This window comes from Hydra vulgaris, chromosome 02, assembly GCF_038396675.1.
Source record: "Hydra vulgaris chromosome 02, alternate assembly HydraT2T_AEP".
NCBI classification, from domain to species: Eukaryota; Metazoa; Cnidaria; class Hydrozoa; order Anthoathecata; family Hydridae; genus Hydra; species Hydra vulgaris.
Window position 1 is genome coordinate 51,265,918 of NC_088921.1, and position 12,344 is coordinate 51,278,261.

At 27.7% G+C, this 12,344-nt stretch overlaps 1 protein-coding gene across 1 annotated transcript; it reads right to left on the reverse strand.

Moving 5' to 3' along the window:
• Positions 1–447: 447 nt before the first annotated feature.
• Positions 448–1,907, reverse strand: LOC124812397 (heme transporter FLVCR1). The gene has a single exon (XM_065791306.1). The coding sequence runs from the start codon at positions 1,857–1,859 to the stop codon at positions 483–485; it is 1,377 nt and encodes a 458-aa protein (XP_065647378.1). The 5' UTR covers positions 1,860–1,907; the 3' UTR covers positions 448–482.
• Between the last annotated feature and the right edge of the window lie 10,437 nt (positions 1,908–12,344).

Here is a 12,344-nt window from a genome sequence, read left to right on the forward strand (position 1 = left end):
CCTAACAGAGTAGTCAACCGATGGAATTTACTCCTACAAACTGCAATTGACTCTCGATACCTAAATAAATTTAAACATTGTATCGATAAACACTCTGGTCAGCACTAATCTTACTATTTATTACCGAATCGCTGCTACAGCTCATCGTCTACCGACAAGAAGCTAAAGGGTTGCTATCTCAAGCAAGATTAAAAAAAAAACTCATTTGCTTTGTGTTACTAATTTAATTTATTTTATTATTTTCAATCTTATTTCAATATTTTCTCACCGCAGCTTATCATTATCATGATATATATATATATATATATATAAATATATATATATAAACATATATATATATATATATATATATATATATATATATATATATATATATATATATATATATATATATATATATATATATATATATATATATATATATATATATATATATATTTAGTATGAGTTAAATGTCATCAAATATACATTGTATAATATATTTAGTATGAGTTAAATGTCATCAGAATTTCAGCAGAATTTCTTTTCAAATGAGTTTTCACAACACAAGTTAGCAATGTACTTAAAAGATAAAAACCTAATATAATATAAGGAACGGTTTCAACCAAACCAAGTCGAAAAAAAAATCCAAACACTAAACCAAAAATTAAACCATAAATATGAGCGATGATGAGAATAAATGCACTTGAAAACTCTTCTGGAACTGGAAAAGTCATTTCTGCAGATTGCTCAAGTCCAATGGTTGTGTAAGCATAAGCAAAAAATCCATAGACCAAAAATATCACTAATGGTCCAAAGAAACTCTCTGTCTTTTTCAATGTCAATATAAATGCTAACCACGTCATTGAAGCACTAAAATTAATAAGAATTGCTAAATGTCGAAATTTTTTTAGTTTATCTAATATTATACCAAAAACTAAACAACCAATAATTCCACAGAAAAGACTAAATACGCCCATCCACCCAATTTTTTCAGTAAAATCATTTTTGTATTTTTCCATAAATATGTTCAAAAATAAAGTTATTGACGAAACTAGTCCAAAATAAATTGAATATGATTGCGACATGGCTAGAAAGTGTTTGTCAGTCAGAAGCATTGAGAGATATTTTTTGAATTTTTCTTTTTTATTGAAGTTTTGTGATGACGGGGTATTATGTAGAGAGTTATGCGATGGAGGATTCTTAAAAAATATCAACGTAAATAAAAACGTGAAAACAACAAGTATAAATCGTGTAAAATAAAACATTTGAAACTGGTTTTTGAGCTTATAAAAGTTATTGTATTCTGTAATCATAAATGTATTTTGCAGAAAACCTAATGATCCCCCAATCATATTCATGAAATAACCAATAGCTGTAGATTTCCCTCGCTCGTTGCTTGGAAACCATTGCGACGATAGCTGACTGGGCATTTGCAAAATAGCGCTGTTCCCAAGTGCTGCAAAAATTTGACCAGTAATGAATAATTTAAAACCGTTTTGACCAAAACCGGCTAAATGAAAACCAGTACCTAAAACATTTAAAGCGGACGCCATAACCAGCACAGATCTTAATCCAATTTTAAACACCAAGTAGGATGAAGGCATTGCAGTAACAATGTAAACAACGAGAAAAAGATTATTTATTAACTGAATATTCAGATCACTTATTTTATAATAACTTTTAGAGATAACACTTTTTGGACTTATTCCTATATATAAAAGTCCAATTACTACGCTGTTAAATGAATAGATAAATAACATAATCCATCGTTGAAAACCATTATAATCTTTTTTTAATGACAGAAGTGATGAAGTTTCCTCCAACCTTGATTTCATAGCTGAATCTTCACAACTATCGATTGTTGGTTCCGAAGACATATTTTAAACCTAAATAAAAAATGTTATAAACTAATGCATCAAATAGCAAATTAATTACAAGGTTGAGTTTTAATTTTTTTAAGCTTTGACTTGAGAAAAACTGTTTGCTATAAGAGAAACAAAAGTGTTAGTATATACTAATTAATTTATATGTATTTTTTTTTTTTATATATCTCCATGTAAAACTATCTCAACCTCTGATAATGTTTTAACTAAAGTAAAACAATATAAGTTTTGCTTTGAAATGCTTTTCTTCACAGCTAAATATTAAATAGGCGGATTATAATTCAATTATCAGATTAAAAAAAAAATTAAAATCGTCATCACCTCATTGTAGAGTTAAACAACCTCTTCGAAAAGCTAAACATCATCACCATCTAAATCTTTAGAAAATACCATAAAAGTGAAAATTGTTTATTTTTGATGATTACTTTTCAGATTAAATTTCTCACTCATTTTATTTCGTTTCGTCTCAATAATAACAAGGAATGATTTTCCTTTCAAACATGTCCGCGGCAACTAAACGACCACAGTGTTTTAAAACTTTAAAATAGTTGTTAAAACTTTCAATATCTCAAAAGTATCTTTTATCAATTTTTAGTTTGCATACCAGTCTGCATCACTTTTGTGAATAAAAAAAATTAATAGGACAAGTGAAATGTAACTAAGGTGAATTTACTATTTTATTTATCATGGAACAATTTAGCTGAAACTTATTTTAATCGAAACATTATGTTACGTGTTGCAATATCTTATATATGTTTAATAAATATTATGCTGCGATAAATGCGAACTAAACAATTAAAGACAATGCATATATTAAAATTTATAGTTAATCGGAAACATTTTCATTTAAATATGACTTATACAAAATCAATTCTTCAAACACAAAAATTATATATATTTTTTTATTATCAAGTTTTTTAATGATTTTTAATAATTCGTAATTAAGATCGAACAAAAGTTTAAGCAAATTTTGCTTCCATTCGCAGTGATAATTCATTCAGTCGGAATCACGTGACTATATCGCTAAATCAAAAGTAACCATATTGAATTAAATCAAAAGTAACCATATTGAATTAAATCAAAAGTAACCATATTGAATTAAATCAAAAGTAACCATATTGAATTAAATCAAAAGTAACCATATTGAATTAAATCAAAAGTAACCATATTGAATTAAATCAAAAGTAACCATATTGAATTAAATCAAAAGTAACCATATTGAATTGGGCGAAAACAAACTACTCCTTTATATATGCAAAGTCAAGAAACATTATTTAACAATAAATTGTTGTACATAATTATTGTTATAATTAAAATTAATTTAATTGTAACAATAATTATGTCCAACAATTACTTTGAAATTTAATTAAAAAAAAAAGTGAAAAGATTTCTGAAAAACACAAGTCTTTTAGCTGATTGTACTTTCTTTTTTTTTTACATACTTTTAAATTTTTTTTTAAATTAAATGATGCCTTACATCGCTATCTACATATTATTTTGGCATTTTTATGGTATTAAAATTACTGGTATTTTGGTATTTATTTACCAATAATAAACTAAGATGGAAATTAAAATTAGCCCTCCAGTAATAAAGTGTCCCAAACAAACATGAACATCAGAAGATTTAGAAAATCATGGCTTGCTACATGCACTACTATCTACAGCTTGATTTATCGTATTCAACCACTTTCTTCAAAATACTTCATCTTTAGGAAGATTAAGGCTCTTGATTTTTTTTTTTTTATGTTGTTAGTGCAACCTACTCCACAACAACCTTTTGCTATTTAAAAAAAATCCACTCAACAAACCACTACTGATTTTTTAGTTTGTTCTCCCCCAATTCAAAATTTTAAGAGAATATTTTTAGAGATTTTAAAACAATACTTTTCAATACGGAGTGATGCCACGCTAACTAGATGGGTAACATCAATAAGAAAAATGTAAAGTTCTTAAAGGAATGTTCTTGAGTGACACATGATGAAGTTTTATAATCCATCCAGAGTTCAATCACGTGACTGTGCAATCAAAAGTATATAAAGTATTTATCAAAATTACTTATAAAAATGTAAATAAATTAAATTATTATAAAATATTATTTATAAAAGTATATTTAGTAGAAATAGTTACATTAACACATTTATAAAATAATGTCATTTAAATAATTGTAATTGGTAATTTTAAAAACATTATAATTCAAAATAATTATAAGAAATAATTTATAAAAAAATATTCCTTATTTAAGGGGTATCCCCCTGATAAATCTAAAATGACAACTTGGTATAACATGCAATGAAACTATTTTGTAGGAAGTCATACAAAATTAATGTAAATTTGTTTTTAAAAAAAATTTCACAGCAAATGTCTATAATTAGGGTCGTCCATAATTTACGTCACGCTCCAAGGGGGGAGGGGGTTAGTGGTGTTGTGGCAACTCAAAGAAAACTTGCTATCAGCAAAAATAAGAATACTTTTATGAAAAATCATAGCAAACCTCAAACCTTATAACTCAAGAAAAACAAGTTCATTTTGAACTAAATTTAAAAAATGTTTTCTATACATATTGTACCAGAGAATGAGCGAAAAAAAAAAAAAATTTACAAAGCTAAAACTCGTTTTTGTTTAATTTTCGTAAACGTTTTGTTAAAAAGTTTTTTTTTTAGTTTTTTTTTTTTTTTGCATTTTAGTAAAACAGTCATATAAATACACAAAAAAATAAAAAAACTGCTTCGTTCATCCTTTAGAGAACATATAAGGAACATTTTCTAAAAAATTTAAGCAAATTTATGCGGTAGTGTTTTAATGGTAGAGCGCTCGCCTCATAAACGAGAAGTTCCGAGTTCGATCCCCACCATGTCCCTAGTAGAACCACACTCAACTTGTTTCTCCGCACAGCGGTCTTATTCGCCGTGGTTCGTGTTTTGAAGTTATAGAGTTGATAGAGGATTGTAACCACAAAAGTAGCCACCTCGACTGTTGTAGCCTTCGCGGCCTTGGTGAACAATTAAAAAAAAACAAAAAAAACAACTATAAATTTTTGGCCGAGTTACAATGTTTAAAATGAAGAAAAAAGACGAAAAAATCAATGTGTCATAAAAATCATTTAAAAGTAAACTATTGTTAAAAAGTTCCTGAAGAATAGCTTTTTGTAGGATAAGATTCAATGTCAATAAGTCCTTTTTTAATAGCTCTTATGGTTTTTCTGCAATGTTTTGCATCATCAGTCGATTATCTAAACTCTGTAACTACTTCTGCGACATGAAAGTTTAAAGAAAAGTTAACTGTATAAAATTCTGTATTAGTTAAAGAACCACTCTACTCCAAAAGACCCTTAATTAAACTCCAGTATTGCTGAATAAACACCAAGCTCTAATATGTTTCTACTGCTTCTATTTTTTGCAATGGTTTGACAAGACATGAATGTTAATACATTTTCCCAAGTTTATTGCTGTGAAAATTCCGTTTATCGAATCGATCCACGTTTCTGCCATGTACCATTTACTGAAAGACAACAAAATGGAAATGGGTTAGTAAGCTCACAAAACAATTTTTCTTTTATTTAATGAGCTTAATTATGCTTTTTGCATAATTTGTTACGCAGCTTTTTGCAAACTTTGTGTGGAATGGAAATATAAGTTTTGCGTTGAATTAAAAACATATTCATACACCTGACTACATTTACTAATGATTCATATCCCCAACCGATATCTCGAAAAGCAGCAACAGCTCTATTATTTGTTTCAAATTTTGTTTGACCTTTAAATTTATTGATATCAACACAGTCAGTGGATAAGTTTCTTTATTATAATTGCATGCTTGACATGTCAAGCTTAACTTATACACATATTTTTTTCTGAATGAAATCTGATCAATAAAGTAACATCATTTGAGCTACATATTTTTGACAACAAAAATAGTTATTAAAAAATAACTTTCAAAGTTTAAAGTTTTTTTTTAAATTTCATAATTCTCATTATCAAAGGAAAAACTTGATTGATCTGGATTTAGCAACCTGGATTTAGTTTTAGCTCTTCGCAGGCTATTGAATTGAGGATTGTTATCCTTTTCAGAAAGCGATTTAACTTCTTTCTTTTTATAATATACATTACAACGTTCCTTTCTTTGTGATAGATTTTTACTATTTTCTAGGGTTCATTATCGAAATTGCAAATTTCGAAAATTTTCGATTAAAACAGTACCGATACTTCTTTTTTTTCGAAATCTATATAAAACTTATGAAAATAATCGAACTAGCCAAATTAATTTCGGAAATAAAAAAGGAATTTCGAAATGTAAAATTAATTTCAAAATAAAAAATTCGACTTCGAAAAGTAAAATTAATTTCGAAATAAAATTAGATTTCAAAAAGTTTAATCAATTTCAGGAAGAAAAAAAAGAATTTTGGAAAGTTAAATTTATTCCAAAAAGTAATTTTAATACATTATATTTCATTTGCATAATAATATTAAAATAACCGGGCGCCTAAATTATTTACCACGGGGTGTTTCAGCAGGTAGACCTTTTATTATATATATATATATATATATATATATATATATATATATATATATATATATATATATATATATATATATATATATATATATATATATATATATATATATATATATATATGTTATATATAGAGATATATGTATATATGGCAAAATAATAATACTTTGGTATGTAATGAATCTGTTTTAGTGTGCAAAGAATATAATTTATTAATTAAAGAGGCACCATGATTCAAAACATCTAAAAAACTTAACCAGTTTCTTGACGAACTAGTGAAAAAAAAACAAAAAATAAATTTATAGTTAGTTTGTTGGACAACAAGGTTTGTTAAAGAGGCACTATCTTAACAGTAAGTGCTACTGTTGCAAGCTATGATATTAGTCTCTTTAGTTACAAATTCTAAATCATTCAGTGACGGGGAAAGATTACTTAAATTTAAAATTCTTCACACCCCTTTTCTCCTCAATGCATTTTTTGTGCGTTTAGTCGAAAAAATTTACCCTTTTAAATAAGCCGGCAAATGGAGACCTTTTAGACCTGTCAGTCGTCGAATTTCAAAAAACAAAGACCTTATTTTTTACTTAGAAAAAATTTTAATTGCACCCAACCACGTGACACCTACTAGCGCCTGCCTTGATGGCAGCTCAATGATTGAATACTGGTGTTTTTTCCAGACAGGAAAAGAAAATAAAGGCTGGAAAGAAAACAACTTGTCATTGATTAAGCTGTTTCATGCATTGAAAAGCTCATCAGATAAACAAAAAAGAATACAAGTGTTTTAAGTTACTAAGAATTATAAGTGAAAACAAATTTCAGTTCAATTCGAACTCTTTTAACATTATTTAATAAAGAAATGTTTTTCGTTATTTGTTTTCTTTAATAAAAACTAACTGCTTCAATAAGCTCAGCGCCAGCTGGTTCCGTAGCTCCGTCTATTAAACCGGTTAAACTAAATAAGCATTCTGATGGCACCAATGTTTCTGGAACTGAAAATATTACCAGTGCAATTTGTGTCAAAACCGAGAACAATTTTTGATTAGCTTGGAAAAATTCGATGGCACTATTTTCGTAGCTATAAAAGTATTGCATACTGTAATCGTTTATTTCTTTTTCAAGTTTATCATTGTTTTCAAATAAATGACAACATGATTTATCTGTTACAAGCTCAATTAAGTTGATTGGTTTTCGTCTTTTGTTGTTAACGAAAGTAGTAGTATTTGCAAACGGTGGCGTTGACGATTGCTGAAATGTTTTTATGTTATTGTCAGTTGAGCTGTTCGATGAGTTTAAAGTGTTATTTAAACAATTTGTTTCAATTATTATATCGATTTCTTCGGATTCTTTTAGATGCATTTCATAAAACCTTTTTATAAACATTTTTGCCTTTGTAATGCATTAATATCTATTGATATCATTTTTGATAAACTCAAATTTACAAAATTTGAAATCAAGAAAAGTAGCTGCTACGAAAAAATCATTAGTAAAAATGTATTTAAAAAGCCCTTTTAGAGACCTTCATAATTCCTTTTGAAAAGTCTTAACTAGTTCTGTAAAAATGGGTTGCGATTCAAGTATTCCATTTAGTAGAGAATACAATGTTGGAAACAAAAATGTTACTGTAACATATTTCTTTCCGCTAAAAAGTTTTGTTAGCTCTTTAATTGGGTGTAACAAATCACATAAATCCTCCAGCACCTTAAATTCATTAGCAGTGGGAAGAAAGTCTTTTATATTTTGATATTCAATGCTTATCATATCCAACGCAGTTTTATTAGTTAATATAGATTCAATCTATCGAATTGGCTATTCCAGCGAATAGCTATATCCTGTACTAACTTTATTTTAGTTTCATATCAAAGTGTTTCTTGAATTTCTCTTAACTTTTTTTGTAACATCTCAGAATGCTTAAATGAATCAACAATGTGCCTACAGGATGAAATTACCTTGGCGATTTCCAATTTGTCTTCGTTAACTTTTTCAACTTCTTTAACTTCACTTTCTGTAATTTCTTTATTAATTAATTTTTCATTACCGCCGTAATCTTTTACTTCGTTACGCTTTGACCCATTTTTTAATTTTTTTACTTTTATATCTTTTGTGTTTAGAAGATCGTTGATCACAAGATTCAAACGATGACCAACTCATGGAATCTTAAGAACATTATCATCAAATCTATTTACTGCAGAGAAACTTTTTGCTCCTGAGTCAGTTACTAGTGCAAAAATCTTATTACTGATTGACCATCCACTGAAGATTTCGTTTAACGTATTAAATAAATATTCAGCTGTTTTCACTTCAGACATAAAACTAAGATCCAGGTTTCGGGCAACCAGAATCATATTTTTGTCAATAAAATGACAAGTCACACCGAGGTAGCTGTTTTTACTCAATGATGACCAAACGTCACAAGTAATTGTAATGAAATGACATCCCTTCAATTCTAGCACTAAAATTGATCTTAGATTGTCTGTAATTGATGGAATTAATTTCTTGCTTACCGTATTCATGCATGGCATTGTGTAGCTTTTGTTTAACTCACTAACTAAATTTAGAGTTAGTGAGTTAAACTGGATGACGTACTATCGAAATCGGCTGATCAGTACCAACAATAAAGTTCACCAATAACTTATTGAATTTTTTATGATCAGTCTCTTCAAAACTATTTTCATTACCGCTCTCAATATCGGATATATCGTCAAAGTTGAGTAAAATTGTTAATTTTTTAGATATTTTTGAATTAATGCAATGATCAATTGACAATTGGGATTGCATTGAACTGGTCGAACTGTTGTAAGGTAGAATCTTATAACATGCTGCCTTTTGTTTGATTCTTTTGGTCTTTTTCGAAATATGTCCAAACGAAGCTTCGTTTTCTTATTCCTTTTTTAATAACGTTTTTGTTTTTGACATGTTTATTCAAACTAAAAAGCAAGTAGTATTTTTACTCGTACGCATACAACAAATATTATTAAATTAGTATCTTATATTATTAGTAAATGTGTAACACGTATTACTTCACTTAGGTTACCGAGCGATTAAGGAGATTTTAGTTTATGTAAAAAAAAGATTGCTAAGGTATAAATATAGTTGCTTGAAATCGTTGTAAATCTTATCTAAATTACCACTAGAGAGTAATTAGCCGTTTACGTTGCAACGATGATTTCATATACTTGCGTTAGAGGCCCTTAGGGAATTGCACATTATAACTTTAAAACTTCGTAATTATATCATTTAGGAAAAGCGCACGAACTTTTATGAAAATTCTAAATCTAGGGTTTAAACTTACGTTATGCAAATTTAAAATTAAAAAGTGTCTTTACAATATGAAAATCAAGACTTTAAAATAAGAAAAACAATATAAATCTAACTTTAATAACACAGCAACTTCACTAACAAGCAACTTCACTAACAAGCACGCTATTTCAGGGTGACATAAAATTTTCATAAGAAAAAGAGGATAATAAAATATTTTAGGGGAGATTTTGCATTTAAATTAGAGGAATTTTTTCCCAATCTACGAAATTTAAAATAATAATAGAGGATTTAAGAAATTTTTTTTATAGGTTTAACATCCATGTTTCCACATTTTTGGGGTTTATACAAGGGTCAATAATGTCAAAAAAGAGATGAGATATAATCATATTTGTAAATTTTTAGAGGATAATAGATAATTTTAAATGAGGTTTTTTAAAAACGAGGACTTTAGAGGATTTTAGAGAAGCTGTGGTCACCTTGTGTATTTAACAATATTTCTATGTTGATATAACCCATAATGCAGTTTTAAAATAGTTATATTTTACATAAAAGGTTCAAATAATAATTACCAATGAACTTGATAGGTTTATAGTTGTTTATTTACCTAACTTAAAGATTAAATATTATAAATTTTTTTACAAATATCCATGCAAAGTCGGTATTCAAAAAAACTACAATCGATCAGCGAAAAAGTCAAAGAAAAAAATGTGAAATGGTCTGACGAACTTGCGAACGAACTTCATAGACCCGTTATAAAACATTTCAGAAAAAGAAAAGTAATTGCAAATGGAATCGATGAAATATGGGCTGCTGATTTAGTCGACATGCAATCTTTCTCTAAATTCAACAACGGTATAAAATACTTACTCATGGTAATAGATGTATTTTCAAAGTATGGATGGATTGTTTGATTAAAGAATAAAACTGTAGTTGATGTTGCAAATGCTTTAAATAAAATATTTAAAGAACGAAAGTGCAGAAAATTGTGGGTAGATAAAGGTCGAGAATTTTATAATAAGCATGTTAAAGCTCTACGTGTTGAGTTATACTCAACTGAAAATGAAGAAAAAAGTTGTGTAGTTGAACGTTGGAATAGAACAATGAAAGAGAAAATGTTCAAATACTTTTCAGCTAATTCTACTAGAAAATATATTGACGTCTTAGATGAAATGGTAAATAAATACAACAACACAAGACATTCTTCAATTAAAATGACACCAGTTAAAGCTAGTGATGAAAAGAATAAGAATATTGTTTGGTTAAACTTGAACAAAAATGCACGATCAGAAACAGTGCGACCAAAGTTTTCAATTAATGATAGAGTCAGGATAACTAAAAAGAAGACAACATTTGAGAAGGATACACACCAAGATGGACTGAAGAAGTTTTTACTATATCACAAATTCAGTACACAGATCCTCCAACATATAAAATAATTGACAATAATGGTGAAGAAATACAAGGAACTTTTTATGAACAAGAACTGCAAAAAACGAATCAAGATATATTTAGAATTGAAAAAGTGATTCGCAAACTCAAAAATAAATCACTAGTAAAGTGGTATATATTCTGAATCGTTTAACTCATGGGTTGACAATAAAGAATTGATAGATCTTTCAGATCCATAAGAAGTAGGTACTTCGAACCCATGCAGAGTAAGTCTGCAAGACTCATAGAAGTTGTGGTCAATTTTATATCTTAAAATATATATAAAATTGTGGCTGGATAAATGGTCGAAAATAAAAATGAGCCAGAACCCGCATTTTTCTACTACTACTAACTTTTGAATGCAATAAAATTCTCTAAAAATATAGAAACAGATTAGAATTGTGGAAAGATGACCAAAATTATCAACTTAATAAAGTTGGTTTAAATAAAACTAATCACCAGTATAACTATTTAATGTTCTGTTAGAGTATTCGAAAGATGACAAATGAAAAACTCAGTATCTGAGAAAATTCTGTTATATGTTTAAAGATAAACTTAAAACAGTTTTTGAAGAAGTTACATTGACAAAAATTGTAACAAGAAAATTTAATCCAAATAAACTACAGCTACTATGCGTTTGTAAAAGTTTAAAATTTCTTCCTTTGATTCAGTGTAACAATTTTCATTGTCCAGTCAAATGGTATCATTACAAGTGTGCTAATATTACAATGTCTCCGTCTTCTAATAAAAAATTGTATTGCTCTACATGCATTTTGCAACATAAAGACAATATAATAAGTTTTCGTGTAACACTACTTAATAAAATTTTTTTTCAAATTGAAAAACATAATTTATGATTTGTTGACAAAACTTTTGTCATAACATATTTTATAAACGTTATAAATATTCAAATTTTTTAATTTGTAGATTATTTTTTCGGATCTATAAAAAAGAAATTTAGTTAAATTAAATTCAAATTATTTTTTAAATTTCATTTGAAACAGACTTCTAAATAAAAAAAATAAATCCTAAAAAAGTTTAATTTTATGCATAATGTAGAACTTTAAATTTGGGGACCCACTACAAACGGGTTTTACGCTTGTGTGAAATTTATTATCAGGCATGATTTGAAAAAGGGAATAAATTGCACTGTTTCGGAAATACGCAGGACTTTGAACAAAAACTTGAACATGTTTTGTCTGTCGTTTTTTGCGCGGGCGCTTTAAAATATAAACAAAGCAACCCGTCTATATGCCGATGTTCTATAAAAGCAAAGAAACTTAA

Coding starts and splice junctions, on each gene's coding strand:
- LOC124812397 (XM_065791306.1), bottom strand. CDS start 1,859: ATGTCTTCGGAACCAACAATCGATAGTTGTGAAGATTCAGCTATGAAA.